Below are 26,529 nucleotides of genomic sequence, written 5' to 3' on the forward strand. Positions count from 1 at the left end.
AGACTAAATGAAGTTGTGCATAATATGTACAGGCAGTATAGCATTAATGTCTTTGATAGTAAAATTATCTTGCATTTTTTAATATTAGAGCATATTGAGCATAAGAGACTTTCAAAAACATCCCAAATTCAAAAACGGTGTACGTTTATACCACTACATCATTACATCATAATCATGAATGACTGTCATAATTATGCACTTTTATAGATCTCTTGTCTTTGTTAAATGCTTTAAAGCGTTGCCAAGAAGATTTGTATATTATTTATAAATGTAATGTAACTTAAAAGGGCTATAGATGAAACAAATGTTGTTTTACTACAGCACATTAAAGTTATATTGTCATTTTTTTGACTGGTGCTGTAAAACATAGGCCTGGGGTTATGTTTAAAATGTATGTATATTGTTATGCAAATGTCTAAAATCAAGTTTACAGTGCTATTTTATTATGCATGACCTCTTCTACATAGAATTTCCATATGCATATTACTGTGATCCAGCATTTAACAGCAGGCCCTATTAGAAACTAGGGGGCAAAAAACTAGCTTTGATTAAATGTGTCTTGTCTTGCAGTTTATTTTTACTCGTTTTAAGCATAAATCAATTTAAACACACTTTATTTCTTTATCAGAAAATAAAATTGAGATCCTGATTAACAACATTTTTGCAGTTTAAAAAATTGACATCAGTGAATCACAAAAAAAGGATATAAAAAATCCAAAATATATGATCAGGGTCCGGGATCAGTGTATTCATTTAATATTATAAAGTACTGTTCTGCTCATGTTTCTATATCTTTTTCTCACTCAGTCTCTGTTGAGGACATTGAGGAGGTACGAACAGGTCGGCAGACGGACAGTTTGAGGAAATACACAGAGGAGTCTGTGGAGGGTCGAGCGTTCTCCATCTTGTTTAAGAGCCAGCAGAAGAGCCTGGACCTGATCGCCAGCTCTGAGGAAGAAGCCAAGAAGTGGGTTGGTGGTTTGGAGAAAGTCATCTCAAATATAAAGAACCTCACTCCGCAGAAGAAAACAGAGCAGTATCCTTTTCAAACGCCTTTGATTATGAGGTGCATTCCAAGCATTTTTCTTTCAGATCTCTTTCTAATTGTCCTTACATCAGAGTTCTAGCTGGATCTACAGCTGTATGCGTAAAGCAGATAAAAACTTTGATAACAAGATCAGTCAGAAAGAGCTGAAGAGTTTTCTACAAGACATCAACATTGAGGTGGATGAAGACTACGCTGAAATGCTCTTTCAGGTAATATTTCTGTAATTATGCAGGAATCTAACTCAGTTTACCCATCTATAATGTTTTTTTCAGTGCTACTTGGTACATCTCATGCATGTATTAACTAACAATGAGCAATACATTTTATACAGAAATCATTAAACTTTGTTAAAGGGATACTCAACCCCAAAATGAAAATGTAGTCATTAATCACTTACCCCCAGGATGTTCCAAACCCATAAAAGCTCAGTTCATCTTCAGAACACAATTTAAGATATTTTGAATGAAAACCGCGAGGCCTGTGACTGTCCCATAGACTGCCAATTAAGTTACACTGTCAAGGTCCAGAAAAGTATGAAAGACATCGTCAGAATAGTCCATCTGCCATCAGAGCAGAACATTATGAAGTGATGAGAATACTTTTTACAAGCGAAGAAAATGAAAATAACGATTTTATTCAACAATTCCTTTGTCAACAGTGTCCTCTGTGTCTCTCCATATCACCGTATGCTCTTCTGTATCAGCCGCGCCACAAGGATGCGCTGTTTTCTTTCAAATCAAAGCTAAATACACGTAGAAACAGCGCATCCTTGTGGCGCGGATGATACAGAAGAGCATACACCGCATACACTGATATGGAAAGACACAGAGGAGACTGTTGTTGAATTGTTGAATAAAGTCGATATTTTTGTTTTCTTCACATACAAAAAGTATTCTCGCTGCTTCATAACGTTACAGTTGAACCACTGATGGCAGATGGACTATTCTGACGATGTCTTTCATACTTTTCTGGACCTTGACACTGTTATTTACTTGGCAGTCTATGGGACAGTCTCAAGACTCCCGGTTTTCATTCAAAAATCTTAAATTGTGTTCCGAAGACAAACAAAGCTTTTACGGGTAACCTTAGTAACAGATACAACTTTTGATTTTATTAATATGTTAATAAATGTTGAAATTAACATTAACTAAGAAATGGAACAGTATTATAAAGTGTTACCTACACAGGAAGTAACTTGACTAGAAACACCACTGTTTCCTCTCTTTCAGAAATGTGACAAATCAAAATGCGGGTTCCTAGAGGGCAAGGAGATTGAGCATTTCTATAAAATTCTGACACATAGAGAGGAGATTGAGGTCATCTATGGAGAGTATGCAAAGACAGACGGTCTTATGAGTGCCACTGACCTGCTGAACTTCCTGCTGAACGAACAGAGAGAGGACGCATCTCAGAATGATGCCCTTCAGCTTATTGAGAAATATGAGCTTGATGAAAATGGTAATGCCCCAGAATAGACATTAAAGACATTTTAAATGTTACAAAATATGTTCTTTTGAACTTTCTATTCATCAAAGGGTCTTGAAAAAAAGCATTTATGTTTTTAACATTAATAATAAAAAGAGATGTGTCTTAAGCAGCAAATCACCATATTAGAATGATTTCTGAAGGATGATGCGACACTGAAGACTGGAGTAATGGCTGCTGAAAATTCAGCTTTGCTTTCACAGAAATAAATTACATTTTAAAATACATTTAAACAGGATGATGTTTCACAGTTTTACTTTTTGTATGTTTCTTTCAAAAACATTTAAAAAAGTAAACAAATGTATTTATTTTCAGTATAACAAAAATGCAAGTATAGCTTCTTTGTAATTGTATGTCTGTGTTTGCACTTGTTGTAGCCAAAGCCAAACAGCAAATGACAAAGGATGGCTTCCTGATGTATTTGCAACAGCCAGAGGGGCTGATCTTTAACCCGGCTCATAAAAGTGTTTACCAGGACATGAACCAGCCTCTCAACCATTACTTCATCTCCTCCTCTCATAACACATACCTGCTGGAGGACCAGCTCAAAGGACCCAGCAGCACAGAGGCGTACAAAAAGTAATGATGTCAATTTGTTTGCGTTTTAATAAATTGTTTATAGATGAAGCACCTAATTTAATTTGATAGTTACTAGTTTCATAATGAAAGCATCTGAATTAATGTACCTTTCTAAAAGGATGTTTTAATGGCTTAGTTTTGGAGTACCAAGTTGTATTATCCCTCCACAGAGCGCTTCTTAAGGGCTGTCGCTGTGTGGAGTTGGACTGCTGGGATGGATCAGATGGAGAGCCGGTCATTTATCATGGATACACTCTGACCTCAAAGATCCTCTTCAAAGATGTGATCAAAGCCATTAAAGAATACGCCTTTAAGGTAAAAATATTAATAATATAATGAATGCAAACAGCTGTCATTTCGCCAAGATAATCTCGTTATGGATTTTGGGACTTGTAGAGCTTGTCCTTCTGGTGTACTTTCTGTCAACAATGTGTTTTTCACTTTTACTAGACAACCGAGTATCCTTTGATCCTGTCTTTGGAGAACCACTGCAGTGTGGAGCAGCAGAAGATCATGGCTCAGCACTTGATCTCCATCCTGGATAGCGCTCTGGTCACCAAACCCCTCAGAGATCAGATGCCCACATGCCTCCCTTCCCCAGAGGTTAGTGATTGCTAGACGTTAAGGTGCAGTAATCCACTTGGCCATGTTACACAGGCATATTTAGATGCAAGATTATGTAAGGGAAACCGTACATTAATCTGGTTAATATAAAATACAAAATAAACCTGACAGGGCGCTCAGGAAACTGAGTCTAAGAGGGTTTGTTTTGTAATAATGACTGACTGATTGTATGCTATCCTGCTTATTACACACCCAGTTGCAAATAAGAAATTAAATGGACATGAATTATCAAGTTGAAGTTATTTTTATCATGTAAGAAGAAAGAGACAGTGGAGTAATATGAGAGACATGAGACTAGCACAGTGTGGGATATTGGTCGCCAAGAACTGTGATCAAAATATATAGTAGGGATGCAATTATATTAACATTCTGGCCGATGCAATAATCCAAAATTAGATTTTTGTTGCTGATATCAATACCTGGAAAACTTTTAAGGACTTATTTATGGACCCAGAAAAACCTTTAAAAAATTTTTTAATTCTTTTTTATTTAGTTTTTTATATTGTATTATGTTGTTGAATGTTTAATTTGTATCTGCCATGTAATAGCCAATGATGCTTATTTGGCAATAAATTTAAATACAACCAACCAACAATACCTGGAACTGAAGATTCAATATCTCGTCATAGAGATAAAACACACACACACACACACACACCAATATCGGCAAATATTATAAAAAATTATATACTAATGTCTAAAAGAAAATTTAAACTAAACTCATTGTAATGCTAGTGAATTATTGCATTTAACACTAAATTATTAAATGACCTTTTTCTTTAAAAACACAAAATTCAACATCTGTATATATACTGATATATATATATATATATATATATATATATATATATATATATATATATATATATATATATATATATATATATATATATATATATAAATATAAATATATATATATAAATATAAACAAACAAACTAAATATATTGGAAGATAACTGATATGGTACCAATGTTCAGTGGTTGTAATTCAAAAATATTTGACTGCAAAATGCCTTGATTGACCAATAAGAAGGATTCTAGTGAGCAGAGTAATAAACTAAAATAAAGCGGGGCTGCTTTGGAGTAAGTGCACACAGGAGTATGTGCCATTTATTTGTGTAATCTAAATTACAAAATTTATATTTACTTGAATGCAGTTTTAAAGCAGTTTAAAAGATAGAGACTGATTTTATCCAGTAGCTTCAAACATGAGACCCAATATAATTTCAGCCTGTCTGAACTGGAGATGCTTTCAGGATGGAATTCTGCATGGAATGTCTGGAATTTATTCAGCTGCTCTCTACTTGAAATCATCGCTGCATCTCAAACTCTCTTTGTTTCAACCATTCACACTATAACAAATGCCAGCTCTTCAAAAACACAAGACTGACACCTACATTTATGTTAACATGCAGCACAGATATGAAATAAGGGAAATAGCAAATGCAGAGTTCTGTGATAATGTTGGTCCATCATGGTTTTGTGGTGAACGGCTTTTAAAGAGCATGCATTGGATTACCATGGTGACTGGTGCTTTGTCTGCTGGGGAGCAGGTGATTATCATAGCTTACATAACAGTGTTTTCCATTCCCCTCAGTCAAGGTGTGGCCTGTCCTGGTCACTGTCACAGTCAACAATAGAAACACTGCTGGTCTACAGCAAAAGCTTCTTAAAACTGCTGTGTATGAAACACAGAACGAAATGTCAAAATCAGTACGCAGTCAATATGCTCTTCAGATTTTGTGCATTTTGTCTATGTAGAAATGTTCAAATTTCATAGTATTCTGTTAAATCCACATTTTAACTGCTACCTGTGTAAAAGAATTACATAAAAAAAAAAAAATCAAAACAGAATCAGCAAAAAGAAGCAAAACACATAACTTGCATGACTTTCATTGGATGGAGCAATTTGGTTAAAAGCATTTGTTAAATGAATAAATGTAAATAGGAGCTGATGGCAAAATCAGCGGGCTCAGATTTAATGGCTGTGTGGTGTTTTCTTTAGGAACTCAAAGGCCGGTTCATAGTCAAAGGGAAAAGACTAGACAAACTTGAGGAAATGTTTTCAGAGGAGTCCAAAACAGCAGAGGAAGACAGTGTAACAGAGGAAGAAGATGATGAAGGCGATGAAGAAGACCAGGAAAAGAAGTCTAGTGTAAGCTGATTTCTGTGCTCTCTTTCTTGCGTACATATGTGACCATGAAAAGAAAGAAAAAAAGTATTTTTAATTAAATTATTTATATTGATTTTATTTTATTTCATAATTACACACACCCAAAACAGAAAACGAAGTCGCTGAAGTTGGCGAAGGAGCTGTCTGATATCGTGATCTACTGCAAAAGTGTCCACTTCCGTGGGTTTGAGGATTCCCGGGACAAGCAGTCCTTTTATGAGATGGCCTCCTTCAAAGAGGGAGAAGCTGTGAAACTGGCGGAGGAATCAGGTGTGATGTCATGACTTACGTGCTCACACACAACACAGGCTATGAAACACATTAATACATGTCATAGGATGCAGACTTGCACTCTGTTCAGCTGCACAGATTTATGACTCTGCAAAATAGTCAGAAATGTGCATAGCCTCACAGATGATGGTTCTGCTTGAGGGAGACCTTGCCACACAACTTTGAATATGGAAACGAGCAGGTGGCTAACAAGGAAAAGAGCCATTCAGATGTTTTTCTCTCATATATTCATCACTTTACTAGACAGCAAAAAAATTATCTCTTCAAATCTATACAAATCTCGTTGTTTAGTAAATTAAGTAAAATATGGTATTTTACACAGAAGCCAAAATGTTGAATAAAAGTGGTGAAAGACTTGTGAAACCTGAAAGGTGGTTGCCAGTTACAGCATCTAAAACAATATACACTCCTGTTCAAATGTTTGAAGTCTCTAAGATTATTTTTAAAAAATTATAATTTTATTCAGCAAAGATTCATTAAATTGTTTCAACTGACAGAAAAGACCTTTATAATGTTACAGAATATTTCTGTTTCAAATAAAAGCTGTTCTTTTAAACTTTCTATTTATCAAAAGTTTCCAGAAAAATATTAAGCTGCACTTTTTAAAGCATTTTTAACACTGTTAAATAATAATAAGAAATGTTTCTTAAGCACCTAATCAGCATATTCAAATTTTTGAAGGATCCTGTGACACTCAAGAGTTATGATGCTGAAAATTCAGCTTTACCATCACAGGAATACAATTTAAAATGTATAAAAATACAAAACTGCTATTTTTTTAAATGTATTTTGCAGAAAATGCAGGCTTGGTGTATAACCAGTATGATAATACGAAAGTGGACATTTCGACCTTTCAAAAACCTGCCTATATGTCTTATTTGTCAACTACCCTGACACATTCCTCAGCTAATAATTTAATTTTTCTGTCACAGCAAACGATTATATCCATCACAATACAGACAAACTCAGCCGGATTTATCCAGCAGGACTGAGGACGGACTCCTCAAACTATAACCCTGTGCCTCTCTGGAACGCAGGCTGTCAGATAGGTAACGAAGATGTGAATTGACACTAATGAGGCATGCGTATATTCAAATCAAGTCATAGTGGAAGCTGATGTTAATGTCTCGGTGCTAAATTCACAGCTATTTTAAAGCTTTATGATTTCTCTGAACCTGATTGGAATGATCCGATTTATCTTGCTTTTCTCCAGTGGCCCTGAACTTCCAGACACCCTGCCTAGAGATGGATCTGAATCAGGGGCTCTTTCTCCAAAACGGACAGAGTGGTTACAACCTCAAGCCTTCTTTCCTACGAGACCAAGACACTAAGTTTGACCCCATCACTCTCCCCGAGGGACCGTGGTTAAAGAATAAGTCTCTTCATCTGATGGTAATGGTGTTGTCAGTTGCATATATATACTTTTTTAAATTAGACTCTTCCAGTTACAATGCTACATGTGTTATATGTGCACTGCCGTTTCTGTTTGTCTAACAGGTGATCTCAGCCCAGCAGTTACCCAAAGTGAGCAAAAGGAAGTCCTCTATTGTTGATCCCATTGTGAAAGTGCAGATCTACGGTGTGCCAGCTGATACGACTGTGGTGGAAACGCAGTACATTGAGAATAACGGTAGAATAACGCTCTATATGTGCTCAGTCAGGACTCTCTTGGGGATCAAGATGTTGCCTAATCGCTCTTTGTTGTCTCTCGGCTTCAACCCCATGTGGAATGAGAACTTCCAGTTTAATGTGCGTGTGCCAGATCTAGCCCTTGTGCGCTTTTTGATTGAGGACTACGATTCCAGTTCCAACAATGAATTCATTGGCCAGTACACACTTCCCTTCAACAGCCTAAGGAACGGTTAGTGTGTTGAAATGCATGCTCATCTCTGTTTGGGACCTTTTTTTTTTAATTAAAACATAAATTGCTTTTGCTGTCTTAAGTATGCATAATAAATATTACTATAGCCACATAAGCAAACAATCAATAGTATTGCAAGTGGTGTATTGTGTTCATATTGTAAGTGGTGTATTTGTGTTGTACCACAGGATATCACCACGTGCCACTGCTCACCAAGAAAGGAGACCTTCTTTCCTCCGCTGGGCTTTTCGTTCACATCATGGTTGTGGATGCTGAATAACACATGATGGTGCAGGTTTTATACTGTATCTGAGATGATCTGATGTGGCTATATTCATCAGCACAGATGTTTCAAAGGGTCGACAAAAAATGAGGCAGCTTAAGTAATTCTTCTGGTTAAATGAGAAATTGTGGGAATAGAGCAACCTTTCTGAAGGCATGATATGATGGTCTCACGTAACAATGTTTTTGTACGTTTTACAATTTGTAAAATACATTTATATTTTTTAGTATGCGAAATAGATGACTTAGTGTCAACCTTTAGTCTTAGTTAAACTGAGCACTGTTTTTAGTTATTCAGATTTTAGAGAGGAATAATTTGATGGTGGGATTACAAATAAACACAACTACTCCATCCTCTGGGTAGTTTCTCTAGATACATGTTTTTAAGCCTGCATTAGAGGTTGTATCTTTGTCTGTTATGTAGTTACATACAACATCTGATTTATGTCGTTATTAAATGAGGTACTTAAATTGTTGTATTTTTGGCTGATACTCATAGAATCAGCGATTCCAATAAAACATTACCAACCTTATACTTCCATGTAAAGGCAAAATAAATGTAAGTTATTCAAAACTACGTTTTTTTTTTGTTTTTTTATTCTGTAATTGCTTCAACCAGATAAAAGAGGCATGAAGAACTTGTAATACAACATCAGGGTCAGTCCTGCCATATTTGGCAGTTTAGACACTTCTTGGTTTCATCTACAAAGCTGTAGGAGTAAGCTTTATTAGTGTGGACATCCAGTCCACATGAAAGCAGAAGAACCACCACATTACTTTGGTAACATTACATAACTTCCTATTTACCAGCAGCTGATTTGAGAATTTGATGCATAATTGAAAGAGTATCACTTCATTTTATGTGCAACTTTTTAAAACATGTAAGGAATAATTGACGACGGGCCGTTGAATTATTAGAAAAATTATGCGTATTAATCCGCTTTGCGTAGTGGCCTCATCACCACCTCCAGTGTGCATTATTTTTCTAATAATTAAATGGCCCAGAGTCAATTATTCCACGTATATTACAGTTACCAAACCTCAAAACATCGATCAGATGATATATTTAAAGGGATTCCTCTGGTTTTTGTACTTAAAAAGCTATAGTGAGTAGGATTATTTCTTCTGCATCTCATCCAACGCTATAATCTTAAGATATTAGGATATGCTAAAACACCTTGGGAGAGCCGTCGTTTGCTTAGGCAAAATGGTAAGACCTGAGGATGCTTAACTTTTAGCACATTGCAATATAAAAGTCAATAGTCAAATAGAAATCATTGTGTTGTTTTTTAAAAAGGTGCTTTAATATAACACGTCAGAGTCCGGAAGAAAACTTACGACAACCATGAATCAATTCAGCTTGAAATATACTCCAAACATCAGCACTGTACAGCCTTTCCGAACTGATTTCAAACCCCCGAGTCAATCTGTGGACCATTTAAAGTGTCTTGTATGGCTTACTGGAAAAAATATCAAAGAAAATAAGGCTTAATTTGACTGGATGTGCCGACTTGAGATATTTAAGTGACATAACAAAAACATTGTGTATTAAAAACAGCACCTGGCAGTTTAGACGTGAAAAACAGAAGCAAAGAACATCAACTGTGAGCAAAACCGATAGTGTTTCAATGCTGTCAGATCACCTGGAGTCTACCGTGTTCAAAGAAAAAAAGGTGCAATTTGCAAATGTGAAAAGTATTCAATCAGAAAGAAAAGCTAGAAATCAAAAACATTAGCATGCCAAATATCCAGCAGATTTGAAAGCGCCAGCTATTGAAGAGGCTGTACAGCACTTCAACAAGCAGAAAACAGCAGGTGTGGGCTAACATAAGCATACATCTCAAATACTGACAGAAGACCATAAACGTGAGAATGAATCGCTCTCCGTCGCGGGAACAGGATGAAGAGAGAGAGAGGTAGACGATGAAAGACTGAAGAGAAAAGCAAAAAAAAAAAAAAAGGACAACGTGAAGTGACCAAACTGTGACGTGGCGGACTCTGGGCTGAGAGAGAAAGAGGTTATTGCCTGTTCAGCAGTGGATTGGGACATCCTGCCACTGCTCCCCTCATCTTAGGCACTGCGGTGATGGAGAGTCTGCACAGCTTGCGCCAAACACTTGAAAACCCCCTCAGAATCTCACTGGGAGAAGGAGAGCTGCGCTGCAAGAGGACAAGAGCAAAAGGCCCTACTGCATCCGTTCTGCCTTTGGACGATGCTCTGGCACAAGCTGCACAGTGCTCTAGTCCCTGGGCTGGTACTGGTGGTACCCTACAGGGAGCTCTTTTGTAGTGTAGTATACAGTGGTAGCAGCAGCAGGGTATGGTGTAAAAACAAGTTGAAACTAATTAAAAATATAAAGATGGACCTGTATCAATTCTCAATAACTCACGACTCAAACAGAAAAGAATTAAAAACGATAAAAGGGATACATTTGCAATTGTGCATCCTTGTTTCCATAAAGGACACTTCCCCTTAAAAATACTACCTGGGGGTGGGGGGACAACTGCAGTGAGTGTCTATGCTACTTCACCAAAGGCATTTAGATCAACGTAAAGTTTCAAAAAAGACTAGCGGCTAAAATTCTATGTTGACCGGGCAACAGTTTTTGAAATGTCCAAACATTTGTCCCCAGCACCAATATTAGCATCAGGCCTGTTTGCTGAAAGCAAAACGTACTTCAGCATCAGATCACAAGACAAATATTAGCAATTGGCACGATACAATCTTCGGTTTAAGATTGTTTCTTCTAGGTTAGTTGGCAAAAGAGAATGTGGCATAGGAGACGAGTAACCTAACAAGTGCAAATGCATTCCTTTGCTCTTAGAAAACAAACTAAACATATACAAGTCTACATAATAGTCTCAGTCTATATAATGGCACAAGCTAAAGCAAAATCGAAAATACAAGGAGCACAAGAAGAACAAAGATGGAGACGTGTACCCAGCTTTACATAATTAAAAATGTCTGGCCTCTTTAACAGTGCTTTTATAAAAAGAGTCTGACCTGCCTCCGTTTTAAAGCATATAGTTCTTGTAAAGATTAGGTTCTCTGGAAATATGTTGTGTACAAAATGTTAATTTCCCCCGTAAAAATGACATTCAAAAAAGGCACTTTGTTGGGTCGGAGAGGAAACCCCACAGTCCTTTAACCCTACGGATTTCTACCTGCATAGCAACACCTCAGAGAATGGTTATAACTTGGATATTTCGTTTTTAAAAAAGGGAAAGAAAAAGTAGAAGTTGATTTTTTTGGTTTATCATAAGCACTTTTCAAAAGAGAAATATTTGAGTGTCCATTAAATGTTCAAAGTCTGTTTATGTCACTGTGCGTGTCCTGGTGGTGTGGGTGAGGTGAGGACTGCAGGCTGGAGGAGAGAGGAGCTGGGAGCTCTCCTCCAGGGGGACTCGCGCTGGCCCCTCGGCACCAAGCACTTCGGCTCAGACTGCTACCTGCCCCTTAGGTTCTGCAGCACACCGTACACATCCTCCTCTTTGCTCAGTCCCTCAAAGAAAGGCAGCAGGTCCAGGAGCTCCGTGTCATTCATGTCATCAAACCACGACTGCACGGGAACCTTCACAAGACAAACACACACACAGTTATGACCTGACGTTGTCTTATAACCAGCTAATACAATCTCGTTCATGTTCTGAAATGTCACTGGTCCCCAGTTTGTATATTAAACATCAAATATTGCTGTATTTTGTCACACTGTGCAGCACTTTCACTTTCAGTGTGATGAAAAGAATAAAATGTTGCCAGAGTGTAGTTGAACCGGTTTAGGACACAGTGTGAATTGTTGCTGAAACAAAAAGAACAGGGATGGGAACCAAGAAATGTATTAATTCTGGTTATGATTCTTAATGATTATGGTGCCACGACGATTCTTTTGGCACTTTTGAGGCAGAAACTTTAGGGGGTTGGGGAATGGAATATCCAAATTACACGATTATTAAATTATTTAATATTTATAATATACAAATATAAAAAATGTATATAAATATTAAATCAATGTTTAATTATTTTTGCATTTAAAAGTTGAATTTTTTTTTATTTGTGGCATAAATGCAATCTACAAATTGACCTCAATTACATATGAAATATTTAAATTCGAAAAATTATACTTATTTTGCAATTTATTCACTTATTTGTGGCAACTGTTTTTTCTAAAATATCAATGATTCTCATAATGTGTGCTGTCTGGTGTACACTAAAGGTATTCTATGTAACTTTTGGCCATTTTGGGGTTAAACTCTGGAAGAACATTGTTATAGTTGTGATTTGTCTCTGCAAAGGGTTACTCCACCCCAAAATGAAAATTTTGTCATCAACGAAAACCGGGAGGCTTGTGACTGTCCCATAGACTGCCAAGTAAATTACACTTGTCAAGGTCCAGAAAAGTATGAAAAGCATCATCAGAATAGTCCATCTGCCATCAGTGATTCAACCGTAACATTATGAAGTGACGAGAATACTTTGTGTACACAAATAAAAATAAAAAGTATTGTCATCGCTTCATAACGTTACGGTTCCCGATTTTCATCCAAAATATCTTAAATTGTGTTCCGAAGACAAACGAAGCTTTTACGGGTTTGGACCAACATGGCGGTAAGTAATTAATGACAAAATTTTCTTTTTGGGATGGAGTATCCCTTTAATGCGGTATGTGAATATGGTAAAGACATGGTTTGGTTTTTTTTATCATTAATAACATTATTTTATTTTTTTTAAAATAAAAAAAACAATGTAGCTTTAACTACACATTGTCATATGAACAGTCAGTTCAACCATGTTAACCAATTTAACTCTCACAAACCTAAAATTAAAAAACAATAATCTTAAACTGTGTTTGATTCACTAAAAAGAATCATTTGGGAGACTACATTGGCTCTGCTGTATAGTTGTGATTCGCTAAAAGAACCTGACTCATAAGAGTCCATCATGACTCTGACTTTTTTTTTTTTTTTTTTTAACACAGTCCCCAACACTACTATATAAGCACAAGAGTAACCAAACTACGATTTGGTTTAGAGTTTCATTAGCAATCAATACTCACAGCATTTTCAGGATGGAAAATGTAGGAAGCAGGGGAGTTGTCCAGAATGATGACGTTCCTGAGCTCTCTCCCGAGCCGACTAAGGTCTTTGACGTAGTTCCCTCTGTGGAAAACGCAGGATTCCCGGAAGAGTCGCGCCCGAAACACACCCCACTGGTCCAGCAGATCAGCCACCGGGTCAGCATACTGAAGCACACACAGATACAAAAGACACTTACAAACAAGCTAAAGGAGGATCTTCAAGCTGCTCATGCACTGATTAAACAGCTGAGTCACTGTAGAATCATCCAGCTGCTCCCTGCAACAAATACAAATATAAAACAGAAAAAGCAAGCTGCTAGGGCAATGTAACACTATTTCCATGTCTATGCAAATGAAGATGTCTACAAAGACGACTGCAAGGAAACCTCATAGTCAGATATGTGCCTGTCAGTAAGAAAGCTTGCTATTAAAGCCAATGAGCCATTATGTTCTCGATATAACAGACACGGAAGCAACCAATACACGTGATCTAAACTACAGTGGGCCGCATACATTCTCAACCAGTATTGTGTCACTAACAGCTATGAGAAGACCAAAACACATTGGCTACAGATACAGCGACAAATGAAACTTCACAGCGTACTGTAAAAGCGGCCAAACTCAAACAATGTGAGCTTTCAAAGGTGAAGGCAGACTGCAACTACTGGTATATGGCACGCATTCTGGAAGAGTCACAGTTGCCATAGAGACACTTACCCATGCATTAGCGGCTAAAACAAATGCAGGCCACACAGAGACAGAGAGGGAGGTCAGATATTAGCAGAGCAGGTATGAATCAACACCCACCCAACAGGCCTTAAATCACCCAGCAGGGGTGTATCACAGTATTTTCTCCCTTAATTAACAATTGACCGTTTCAGCCAGTGAGGTTTTACGAGATGCTGACCGACTGCTGAGTCTTTTGACATGTTTGTCTGCATTTAATGAGTCAGTGTCATAGTGTGGTGGACAAACCTTGGCTAGACTGGCTGTGAAAAGCACACATTCAAACAGCTCGCCCATTTTCTGCAGGAACTCATCAACGTGAGGTCTTTTGAGCACATACACCTACGAGGGGAGATATTGTGATACACAGAGCCATTTGAGTCAGTTTAAATGATAAAGTGCTCATAATGCATATAAAATATAATATATAATACAATAATGTGATGTCAATGCCATTTAAGTCCATTTTAACTGATAATAAATGTTCATAATACATATAATAAAAAAAAAAAACAATACTAAGCAATTTAAGTCAAGTTAAATGCTAAAACATTTTCATAATACATAAAATATTTACAAAACAAAACAATACAAAAAATATGGTGCAATTATATAGGTAAGGATTATTAAATACATTCCTTTAAAATCTTTATCATATAAAACATAATAGACATAAATCTTTATGAAACCATAAACTATAAAATATGAAAATGTATATAATTTGTATATACAATATTTTCATAATACATATAGTAATAAAATGTACAAAAATATATAATATTGTGATACACTGATCCATTTAATTTAAATAATGAACAATCTTTACATCTATATAAATCTTCATAAAATATTAAACATTACAAAAATAGTAAATGTTTATAAAATAATAAGCTATAAAATATAATATAATACACTATAATATAATAATACAAGTGATGTTGTTCTTCAATCTGAATGTCAAAACACTATGCAAGCACAAATCAAGCACAGATGATTTGCATCAGCTCCATGAAGACAAACGGCTGCCACCTAGTGCAAGTAATCATGAATAGGCCTCCCAGGACAGACAGCCTATCCTGGATTACTTGAACAAGGGAACAGCCACTCAGCCATGTTCAGCACTCCATCTAATGAACCAGACATTGACATAAAACCCACAAATGGCTTCCTAACTGCTACAGAATACACTAGAGCATTTCTAATTGATCAGAGGTTCACATCTTCAGTGTAATATGAAACCTGTGCATGTTTCCATCAGTACTGTACCTGATGAACTGTGCCGTCGATCTCCACTGGGACGATGAAATCAGCGTTGCTAATGGGCTGCAAGAAAGACAAAAAATGTTATGACAAGTGACCCAACTAAACCCACCCAAACTTTCACATGCTTTCTGAAATATCCTTCCAATAAAGTATGAATTAAACTGAAGACTAAACACTTATCTTCTTGCATACTTAAGTTTTGGCTTGTCATGCACTTGCTATTTCATGTGGTTTTCAACAGTTTTATTGACTTTTGTTCTGAGCATCATTCAGGCTGAGTTCTTCTCTAGCTCCATCTTTTCAAATACAGTATGTTTAAATACCAAGACTAAACCATATCAGGTTGCATTTGATATTGAATCCATTCATTTTAAAATTCTTGCCACTACTCAGCCAATTTAATCACCGGATTCTACAAAAATACCATCTTTTAGGTGCTTCTAACGGTTTTAGTGACAGTCACTATTAAACATGATTCCAAACAACTGATACATTACAGTTGCTACTTGCTAACATGCATTTTCTGTGAATCATAACTTCTCTCATGCTTTGTCTTTCTTAGAATTAAAATAAATCCTCGAGTGAGCTTTTTAGTCACTTCTACTATCTTAAAATATTACATAACAATAAACTAACAACAGCTGATAAACGATGACTGCAATCAGAGATTATTGATGAGTGATAAACTCTATTTAGTTATATTTTGCATAAGCAAAATGAAAGTGCAGTGATAAACAGCAGAGGGCGTCCATGCTCTTTCAACACAAACCTGCCTAATCAAATATTAATAATCAAGTGTGAGGGAAGTGTGAGGGAAGTTTGAGAACTGCACACTTAAAAAAATTGAGATACTATTATAGTTTTATTAATATTTTGATTCAGCTTTTACTTTTATAGTTTGTTTTCATTTTAATTTTAGTTAATGCTTTAGTAATTTTGTTGTGTGTTTGTCATTTTTAGTAGATTTTGGTTTTTTAAGTCTACATAGTTTTTCTTAAAGGGACACTCCACCCCAAAATGAAAATTTTGTCATTAATCACTTACCCCCATGTCGTTCCAAACCCATAAAAGCTCCGTTCGTCTTCTGAAAACAATTTGAGATATTTTGGATAAAAACCGGGAGGCTTGTGACTGTCCCATAGACTGCCAAATAAATTACAGTGTCAAGGTCCAGAAAAGTATGAAAGACATCATCAGAATAGTCCATCTGCCATCAGTGGTTCAACTGTAATATCATGAAGCAACGAGAATACTTTTTGTAAGCCAAGAAAACAAAAATAATGACTTTATTCAACAATTCCTTTGTCAACGGTCTCCTCTGTGTCTCTCTGTATCACTGTATACTGTGTATGCTCTTCTGTGTCATCCGCGCCACAAGGATGCGCTGTTTTCTTTCAAATCAAAGCTAAATACACTTAGAAACAGTGCATCCTTGTGGCGTGGATGACACAGAAGAGCATACACAGCATATGTTGATACAGAGAGACACAGAGGAGACTGTTAATAAAGAAATTTTTTGAAAAAAGTCATTATTTATGTTTTCTTCTCATACAAAAAGTATTCTCGTCGCTTCATAACGTTACGGTTGAATCACTGATGGCAGATGGACTATTCTAACGATGTCTTTCATATTTTCATGAACCTTGAAACTTATTTATTTGGCAGTCTATGGGACTGTCACAGGCCTCCCAGTTTTCATCCAAAATATCTTAAATTGTGTTCCGAAGACAAACGAAGCTTTTACGGGTTTGGAACGACATGGGGGTAAGTGATTAATGACAAAATTTTCATTTTGGGGTGCAGTAACCCTTTAAATTGTATTTCTGTTTTAATGTTTAATATGAAGTTAAATAAAATGAGAAAGTCTCCCATGGGTTTCAGTAACCCTTTAATTTGTTTTTATGATTTAATGTTTAATGTTTTAATGGTTTTGGTTTTAGTTTTTTTTTTTTTTTTATATAAAATAGTTTTAACACACTAAATGTCTGAACTTCATACACAGATCAAAATGCTGAAAAGCTCAATACTGAGTTTCACAATTTGCGTTTCTCTTCAACCCTCCTCCTACTAGCAGCAGAGATAAATGAGCCCTGACCGAGCCGTCACTAAGCATCACAGGAAGCTCTGACACAAAATAGGTCACAATGGGTCAGGGTCACTGAGCAAATTACAGATAGAAGTCACAGTTACATTGCATCTGTAGTCCATCCCTGCTTGTTTTCGTTTGGGAAATACCTGAAAAAGATCTGAACTAGTTTCTACAGGCAATAATTTATGAATTACCTTAAACGAGCTGTGCACCAGAGTCTCATCCAAGTCTATTACCACACACTTCTTCCCATAGTCATTTATGTTAACTTCAGGGAGGAGGTACTTCTCTGGAGGCTGTAAAAATGCAAAACAAAGAGAGTAAACATGATGAACATGGAGTAACTTCAGTGTAATGAGTGAGAAATGAGGCATGGGGGGTTAAGCCAAGATGTGTTATGACTGTAATCAAGCAAAATGAGCTGAAAGATGGGGAAAAGCAGCACGGTTTCCAACCATCTACACATTTCCTCTGGAAATTGTAAGGGAAAGCTTTGGGTATTTTTAGGAAGTGTGTTTCCTGAGCTGCACAGATGACGCTCACACAGCAACATCCCTGCTCTTCTGAGCGGAAGTGGAAAGGATTACGGCCATGCGTGGGGATTAAAAGGTTTTTCACACATTAATCAGAGATGCAGGATGCGTAAGGTTAGAGAGTGAGAGAGTGACTTCAGCACTGGCTGCCTTTATGAAATCCCATCACTGTATTTATAAGCTGTGGGTGAATGGGTCCCTCTCTTGATCCAGTTCTCTAATCCTCACTGCACCGTCTCAATACAAGCGGAGGCAATCTTGTTATAGATGGAGGCAGAATGCTGTTGAGTCCATCTAATCTAAATCCCTGTCTCTTTAATTGGATGAATCAAGCTTAAGAGGAACTGCTGGAGTGCAGTCATGATCCTGGTCCGAACTGCTGAACGAACACAGAAAGACACTAGAACACTTACAGTTCGACTCGACGTGAATTCCTAGTCAGCACACAAACAACAGATCAGCAAATCAGAAACATCATTGTGGGGATAGGGTGTTCGCTACTAAAATCTCATGGCAAAATCATTAAGGGACTGTTCAAGAGATCTGACCTTCCCAACTGGACTTAAACAGCCTAGTGAGCCTACCACTGAGATTAACAGCAGAACAGACACACTAAATCATTATCAATTAAAGATCGCAGATAATCGGCCAACCTATATGAGCCTTTTGAATGGAGAAGTGTGTAATTTTTTACTTTTATCATAGCATAATAAAGGAAAAAGCTACAAGGAAGCCATTTGTAGGGTGATTTCCAAAAATGTAAAAAACAAAGACTTTACAATAAGGCTGGCTTAGCTGACAGATTTTTGAATTAAACTAATCTTTGTACACTACCGTTCAAAGGATTGGGGTCGGTAGGATTTTATAAATGTTTCTGAAAGAAGTCTCTTATCCTTATCAAAGCGTTTTTTTTGTAGTTTGTTTTTTTTTACCAAAAATACAGTAAAAAGTGTAATATTGTAGAAGGATTTACAACTGTTTTCTATTAGAATATATTTTAACATGTAATTTATTCTGCTGAATTTTCAGCAGGCATTGTTTTTTTATTTTTCAGGATTCTTTAATGAATAGAAAGTCCAAAAGAACAGCATTTATTTACAATTTAAATATTTTGTATCATTTCACACTGTCACTTTTGAACAATTTAATGCATCTTCACAGGATAAATGTCTTTTTTCTTTCATTTTTCTTTTTGTTTTAATCTTACTGACCCCCAAAATTTGTAACTTTTGTTGAAAATTATGAGGCAGCTTTGTTGAATTCTCCAAAAAATACTTAAAGCCTTCAAAACATCAGTAACATTATGTTAAACAATGAACCAACCAGTAATATTTGGCATAGTTTTACAACAAAAATGTTTTATGAATTTTTTTCGCTACATATTCAGCTTTTCAAAGTTTTATTCTAAAAAATTTTTATGTAAAAAAAAACTGTGAAGAGGAAACTGAAAATAATGAAAATATAATTATTAATTCAAACAAATATAAAAATGCATTGCTAAAAATGGGCCAGTGAAAATACTGACAGGGCAAGTTTAATATAAAATGTATCGTTGGGCCCTGTAAACACTTTGGTGCTAATGCTGAAAATTTTGCTCAGCACCTTTAAACAGACAAGAATACAGTGGAAAAACACTTGCATTATCAAATCAGAAATAGTCATACTCCCAACAGTTAAAAAGGAGGAGGGTGAGCATAGCCAACACATGTTGCTAAATGCCTTAACCCATAACTGTGTGGAAAAACGGTGCATGCAAGCATCCATCAGGCAAAGTGCATCACTGTCCACAGAGCCGCTTCAAAAGCCGATTCGAGTGTACAGTGGTGCGGCGCTCCATGCGGCATGCGAGAGCACACAGACAGACGGCACAGAGTGGAGTGGAGTGGAATCATACATACACTGGGGATAGGGATGACCTCAACCTGGTCACACTGGGACATGAGAGATGAAGACAGAGGAAACAAACAGGAGAGGAAATGAGGTGCTGAACCACAAGACAAATGGATAATTCAGACAAATGTGATACAGTCTGCACAGAAAAAGAGAGAGAGCTGTGATGACTTCTGTTTAACATCAGCAAACCACACATGACGCTGAGACACAGAAGCAGAGGCCTCGAATAGAGTCTCTGAATCAATACGCATCTGATTGACTGTATTCACTCCCATATGAAGAGGATGTTTGGGCATCTCACCTTTGGTGGAGCTCCGTTCTCTTCCACAGGCGGGGGCAGAGGGCTGCTGTTGTTGTTGGGGGCGGAGGGGGGCTCGGCATCGTAACTTCTCAGGCAGCAGAACAATGAGCTGAAGATGCTGCGAGTCCTTTTCTTCTTCAGACTGCTGTTAGACAGCGAAACTGACAAAAGAGCAGGCAGAGAGAACAGTTTAAACATACCTGCAATAATAATTCACTAGGGATGCATTTTATTAGTGGCAACACTGGTGCGTTAGCAGCTTGTTTATTTCAGATTGTCATTTATAATAAATTCATGTCATTTACATCAGTTAACTTTTTACTGTACATTAACGATTTGATTAATGATTAAACTTCAAATATGTACAATAATACCACACTAGTTACTGGACAATTGTAGAAATATTTTATTTTATTTTGAAAAACACTGCTAAATGAACTCTTTAAATATTTGTTATATTGTGAACTATTATTGCAATTTAAAATAGTGTTTTCTTTTTTAACATATTTTTAAATGCATTTTATGAATTTTCAGAGGTCTTCAGCGCCACCTGATCCTTCGGGAATCATTCTAATATGCTCAAGAAAAAAATCTTATTGGTATCAGTGTTGAAAATGTTGTGCTGCTTAATATTTTTGTGATTTTTTTTCACCAGGATTCTTTGAATAGAAAGCTAAAAAAACAAAAACAAAAAAAAAACGCATAAAATAAACTCTTTACTGTCACTTCACTTTTGATCAATTTATTTACATTCATGCTCAATAAAACTGTTAATTCTTTAAAAAAATGAATAAAAATAAAAATCCTACTAACTCCAAACTTTTGAACAGGTATATTGATATAGACCATGATATCTGTTATCAATTATCAGTTTTAATGTTTGATTTGGGTTACATTCAGCAAAGCTTACATATGGAACACTTAAAGGGATACTCCACCCCAAAATGAAAATTTTGTCTATATCCACTTACCCCCATGTCATTCCAAACCCGTAAAAGCTTTGTTCGTCTTCAGTGAAAATTTTGTGATTTTTTGGTTGAAAATATGTAGTTTTGTGACTTTTGGAGAATATGAGCTGAACGCAGCCAGCGTACGCTCTTCTGTGTCAGCCCCGCAACACGGATGCGCTGTTTTCTTTCAAATCAAAGCATAAGTACATGTAGAAAACATATCCTTGTGGCGCGGCTGACAGAAGAGCGTAAGTTGCCTGCGTTAAGCTCATATTCTCCAAAATGGCACTACGGTGATGTGGAGAGACACAAAGGTGATGAATTGTTGAATAAAGTCGTTATTTTTGTTTTCTTCTTGTACAAAAAGTATTATCGTCACTTCATAACATTACGTTTGAACCACTGATGGCAGATGGACTATTCTGACAACGTCTTTCATACCTTTTATGGCCCTTGACACTGTTATTTATTTGGCAGTCTATGGGACAGTCACAGGCCTCCCGGTTTTCATCCAGAATATCTTAAATTGTGTTCCGAAGACAAACAAAGCTTTTATGGGTTTGGAACGACATGGGGGTAAGTGATTAATGACAAAATTTTCATTTTGGGGTGGAGTATCCCTTTAAGATGCTTGGTGGTGGGAACGTCCAAAAACCCTTTAGAGAAATGGCTTTTTCCCAGTGCAGGATATTACATGGGATCTTCAATTAAACGTTCAGATTATTACTACGGATTATGCACTGGCTTTACACCAATACACGGCACATAATGAGGCGACATCAAAGACCCTCACAGTTCTCCTCTCCTCATTCACACACTAATAATAATCTGCCTTCATTCCAGCGCCACAGCGGAGGCTCTAAATGTTAACACTGAGGTCACCAGCAAGTAAAGGCCCTTTAAAAATAGTGACAAGCAGAAAAAAAAAATGAAACTAGACCCCACTCGCTTACAAACCCCACCCCATCCCCTTTAGGCTCCTAAACCCTCGTCCCTCCACTCATTGGCTACAGACTCCAGAACCATTTTAAGGGACAGAGGCTATTTTCCCTCGTTCCTGAAGCTTCAGTGACGACTTCAGAAGCATAGCTGAGCAGGAGAGGGGGAAAATTTAAGGAGGAGAGGGAAGAGGAGAGGAGGGGCAGCAGAAGGAGAGGAAGAGCTAAGAAAATGAACAGCCTATGAGAGCCGTGCATTCCTCTCCCGCCCCTTAAGCCATCTCAAAGCTTCAGCCGAACATCTCATGCTTTTCTTCTCAAAACCTCTGCAATACTTTACACCCACATTAAGTATGAAATCTAATGCCTTATCGAATGCATCTTAAATTAAGGCAACTGGAAAGATTCTGCTGACATTTACCAAATGGACTTTCAATATTCTTGATGGAGAAAGCAGTCTCTAAATATGTATTATGAGGTGTTATTTCGAGTGGATCATTTTTCAAAAGTGGCAGGACAGCAGTGTGGCTTCACTCAGGAATACTGTAGGAGTTGACCTGTTCAGCATCATGCTTTGAGGTGTAAAAACATCTCTTGATATCAAGGTCTACTTATTGCCTGTCACAATCAGGGCGTTTTTATTTAAATGCTTTTACCACAAATAAAGAGCAAAAATATAGACTACAAAAGCACCCAATGAGCAACTAGTTGTTATATAAACTATTTCCATATGCTCTCCAAATAAGTAAAGGAATAAAATGCAGTGAAGTACAGGAAGTTTTACATAATTGTGGACAGAATGCAAAAAAGATCCCTGTCAGGCAACGGGCCAGAGACATTGATCACTGCGGCGGACTTCCTCAAATGCCATCAGAGCTTAAGGCATGAGAAGATGCAGCTGCCTTAAAAAAAAAAAAAAATGGCTTAATATTAATCTACATGTTGGAAAGACTCATTAATGGCTTTGAAGACGGATGCCTGGTCTGGATGAGATCAAAGCAGTATATGTGAGTCACTAAAGGCATTTAAAGTGTTGCCTAATAGGCCATCTAGAGCACAAGGACCATTTTAGATGGTTCAACTTTATTCTGTGCTGTTTTAAAAGGGCAGCTGTTGAAGAGCTTCTCTACTCAGCCACCCAGAGGTCAAAGGTAAAGCCCTGGAAGTGCTCAATCCAAATGCCGGCTGTCACGGCCGGACATCCTCTGATGGGCAGCCCAGCAAAACAGCCTTCGTAGCTGCATATCTCTGCAGCAGAGACATATGAACTCATTTTTCTTTTTTTTTTTCAATCTTCATAAAATATAAACATTTTATAAGGTGAGATACTATAGGCACAACTCATATATATATATATATATATATAAAAATATATAAAAAAAATAAAAATTTCAGATTTCTTTATTCATAAGATAAAAATAAGGATGCCCAAAAATAGTATTTTAAAATTTTATATATATTTATATATATATATATATATATATATATATATATATATATATATATATATACACACACACACACACACGTATGTATTTTTTTATGCACTAGTCAATTTTTTGGTGCTATTTTAGCTTCTTTTTTTCTTTTTTGGAAATGACTAATGGAAAGGAAACTGTTTATTTAAAAAAGGGGATCAGTAGATTTCAATTGCATATCTTTAAAGGTCTTTAGTTTCACTTTAGTTACACCAAACTTTCCAGTTTTATTCCTATCATCTACATTCTTACGATTTTTACAGAGGGGTTTGTCCCTGTATTATATAAAACTTAATGTCTAAAAACATGGTGAAAATGTCTTTTTTATCATTCTGTTGAAAGTATTTTCTGATTTATGGAGTGACAAAAAAAGGATATTCAAACTCCACTCTGTAAAATTCTTTACCTCTGACATGTCAACAAAATGAAACAAGATTTATGAACCTATCTTTATTCAGTTTTCAGATTTATTTTCTGGATTTTTATGCAAATTAGAGCCAACATAATTACATTGCCTCATTTGCACACAAACATTTAAATGACATTTCAGAAAATGTGTGCCCTGTTAACCTGTGCTGTCTTGCTGTAAAATATATGAAAATGTTCGTTTACCACCTGACAACCTAAAGCATCACACAACTGACTTGCCTGCTGAGTAAGAAAAACGTAGGCAACTGAATAGCCTTCTACTGAACTATTCCTTTTGCTGACTTGGCTGAAAGAAGAACAAATCAACCACTTCTTAAAACCAAACTAAATAAAACATTTGCCCTTTAAAGCACTTTACTTGTGCAATTCTTCCTGAGCACGTCTGCCTCGTGACAGAAAGAAAGGTTTGTGTTGCTCTCCATCCACATCACGCGCGACCGTCGCTGACAGAGCCCAAACTTTCAGTCTCCAGCAGCGTACACTGCGCCTTTACTGCGACTCCGTTATATAAACAAATAGTTCTGCATCAACAATAACACACAGTCATATAAAAAGCATATTAAAAGTCACCAAAAATGCCCTATTCTTGCTTCTGTTAAAACAAACGTTTATGAAATGCCTGAAATGTTTCTTGTCCGCGGACTGAGGCTCGCAGCGCGCTCGTTTAAAATGGTGGGTAAAGCTAACAAAACGCGCTACGGCGAGCAACTTCAACACACGAAAACACCTCTCACCTTTCTCAGCATTTGACGAGAGTATCTCCTCCTCCTTGGGGTTCGTAACCTGCGTTATTATGGACGTGTTGTCCATGGAAACGAGATGTTAGCTCCTTTTTCCAGCGAGTTCTGGCCGTGTCCGTGTTTCAGGTTGTGCTAGCAGCTAGTCGAGTTAATGGCAGATCTCCAGCCAGCAGCAGACTGCTGTCGCTCAGGCTAGCGTGGGCGAACGGACTGCACCCGACCACTAATCTTTGCGTTTTGTTGCATTAAAATACGCGTCGCGGACACACATTTGATCAATCAGCCCGTACTGAAGCGCATAATAAAAACAAAAACCAATTGCGCCAGCGCCGAATGGCTAAACAAGTAGTTAGAGGCTGGATTGCTAATATAAGATAGCGTTAGCGAGCTGACCATGAAACCTCCAAATTTAGGCTGAATAAATGACCCTCGCGATTGTGTTTAAAGTCCTGGAGCTATAACGTTAGCGAAGAACGCCGACATCTGTGCGCTTAAGCGATCGTCAAAAACTGCCTCTTCATGTTTTCCCGTGTTTTCTGATGTCTGCTTCCAATATGGAGACGACGAGTGTTTGATATTCACGAGATAGAGCTGAGGAGCAGCAGGAGGAGGTATTTTCTGGGAACCCCCTCCCTCGTATTAAAAATAAAAGCACGGCCAGCTAGGCGCACGCAGTCGCCCAATGACAGAAGTCCGAACAAAGTTGACGGATTTCTTCATCAACGCACTCGATTGTGGATATTCATTTATCATAAGTCAAATTAAAATAAAATACACGAACCTTTGGTCTGGTTTATAGTTTTCAGCTCTGCTTTGTAATCATAAGAATGAATTGGAAAAATACAATAAGAGAGGAGTAAGAGTGAGATTTAGAGATTCATGGAAGTAGCTCAGTATTGTTTTGATTTCTTCCTACTGTTGTTCAGTCTATATTGAGCAGCTTTAATATGTTCATAAATAGGGAAATTCTGTTTACAGTGAAGAAATTGGTATAGAATAGAATAAATAGGCATCGCACTTTAAAATTCAATAAATGCGCAAATTTGCCAGTGGAAAGTTGGAAGTGGGCTACATTTCTGCCTGTGAGGTTTAAAGGTGCTGTATGTAATTTTTTGACTGTACCAAAGCATAAAAACACCATAATACATTCGCAGATATTAAGGAAACATGCTAGGATCACATACTTGTTTCTCTGAAAAACAATGCCAGTTATTCTACTTAGAAAAAAATGTGCATTCCGTGTCGGAATGGCTGTTTTTGTTTTGATTTGTGTGATTCTGCCCACTGCCAGTTTACTCAATAGTATTTCGACACCCCAGGTTGCCAGGGAGCAGAAAACAGTATATCACAGCCATGGAAGCAAGCAAACAAACTGGGGTCAGTGGTCGCAGATTCTACCTGACCTAAAAAACCTCGGCATCCATCTAAAAAACTCTAAAGGTGATGATACACGGGACAACTTTTTGAGCAATGTTGCTGGTGGGTGATACATCTGTCCTTTACGGGAACATGAGAACACGTGTTAAGGCCCATTCACACCAAGAATGATTACTATAAAGATAATGATATTAGCATCCACACCAGCTAACAATATCGTCTGTTTATTCTAAGCGCACACGTGTCTGACGCTTTAAATTCTCGAGCTTGTTATAGCAGGATGGATTCTGATTGGTTATCAATGTTTTTATCGTTCATTAGCTGGGAAAAAAATGTTCTGATTCCAAAAGCATCGTTTCTCTATTCCTTTATATAGTTGTGGTGTGGACTCTGC

The 26,529-nt window shown here is 37.0% G+C and overlaps 2 protein-coding genes across 3 annotated transcripts; one reads left to right on the plus strand and one right to left on the minus strand.

Moving 5' to 3' along the window:
* Positions 1 to 689: 689 nt before the first annotated feature.
* LOC109103066 (1-phosphatidylinositol 4,5-bisphosphate phosphodiesterase delta-1-like) lies at positions 690 to 11,244 on the plus strand (the record flags this gene model as incomplete). The annotated part of the gene is made up of 13 exons (XM_042714387.1): positions 690 to 1,036; positions 1,128 to 1,257; positions 2,278 to 2,506; positions 2,911 to 3,112; positions 3,283 to 3,427; positions 3,563 to 3,715; positions 5,742 to 5,891; positions 6,020 to 6,179; positions 7,133 to 7,249; positions 7,414 to 7,592; positions 7,698 to 7,828; positions 7,910 to 8,061; positions 8,250 to 11,244. Coding segments are annotated over 13 exons (2,187 nt in total), but the record flags the coding sequence as incomplete, so codon positions are not given.
* LOC109103067 (CTD small phosphatase-like protein) lies at positions 9,626 to 25,386 on the minus strand. Of its 2 annotated transcripts, XM_042772713.1 has the most exons (8): positions 24,753 to 25,386; positions 20,224 to 20,384; positions 19,928 to 19,960; positions 17,691 to 17,792; positions 15,411 to 15,467; positions 14,394 to 14,486; positions 13,398 to 13,583; positions 9,626 to 11,915 (listed from the first exon to the last, which is right to left on the minus strand). In XM_042772713.1, the coding sequence occupies exons 1-8, from the start codon at positions 24,826 to 24,828 to the stop codon at positions 11,790 to 11,792; spliced, it is 834 nt and encodes a 277-aa protein (XP_042628647.1). In that variant the 5' UTR covers positions 24,829 to 25,386; the 3' UTR covers positions 9,626 to 11,789. The 2 variants fall into 2 exon arrangements, with proteins under 2 accessions (XP_042628647.1, XP_042628657.1); XM_042772723.1 differs by lacking the exon at positions 19,928 to 19,960 and having other exon boundaries at positions 24,753 to 25,384.
* Positions 25,387 to 26,529: the final 1,143 nt, after the last annotated feature.

The sequence above is a fragment of the Cyprinus carpio genome, chromosome A2 (assembly GCF_018340385.1).
Source record: "Cyprinus carpio isolate SPL01 chromosome A2, ASM1834038v1, whole genome shotgun sequence".
NCBI classification, from domain to species: domain Eukaryota; kingdom Metazoa; phylum Chordata; class Actinopteri; order Cypriniformes; family Cyprinidae; genus Cyprinus; species Cyprinus carpio.

What these genes read in the sequence shown, in the direction of transcription:
- LOC109103067 (XM_042772713.1), bottom strand. Translation starts at nt 24,828, where the DNA reads ATGGACAACACGTCCATAATAACGCAGGTTACGAACCCCAAGGAGGAG. An exon ending in TGGTGCACAGCTCGTTTAAG is followed by an intron (nt 15,468 to 17,690) that starts GTAATTCATAAA and finishes TCTTTCTTGCAG; the next exon opens with CCCATTAGCAACGCTGATTT. An exon ending in TCACAGCCAGTCTAGCCAAG is followed by an intron (nt 13,584 to 14,393) that starts GTTTGTCCACCA and finishes TGTGTGCTTCAG; the next exon opens with TATGCTGACCCGGTGGCTGA.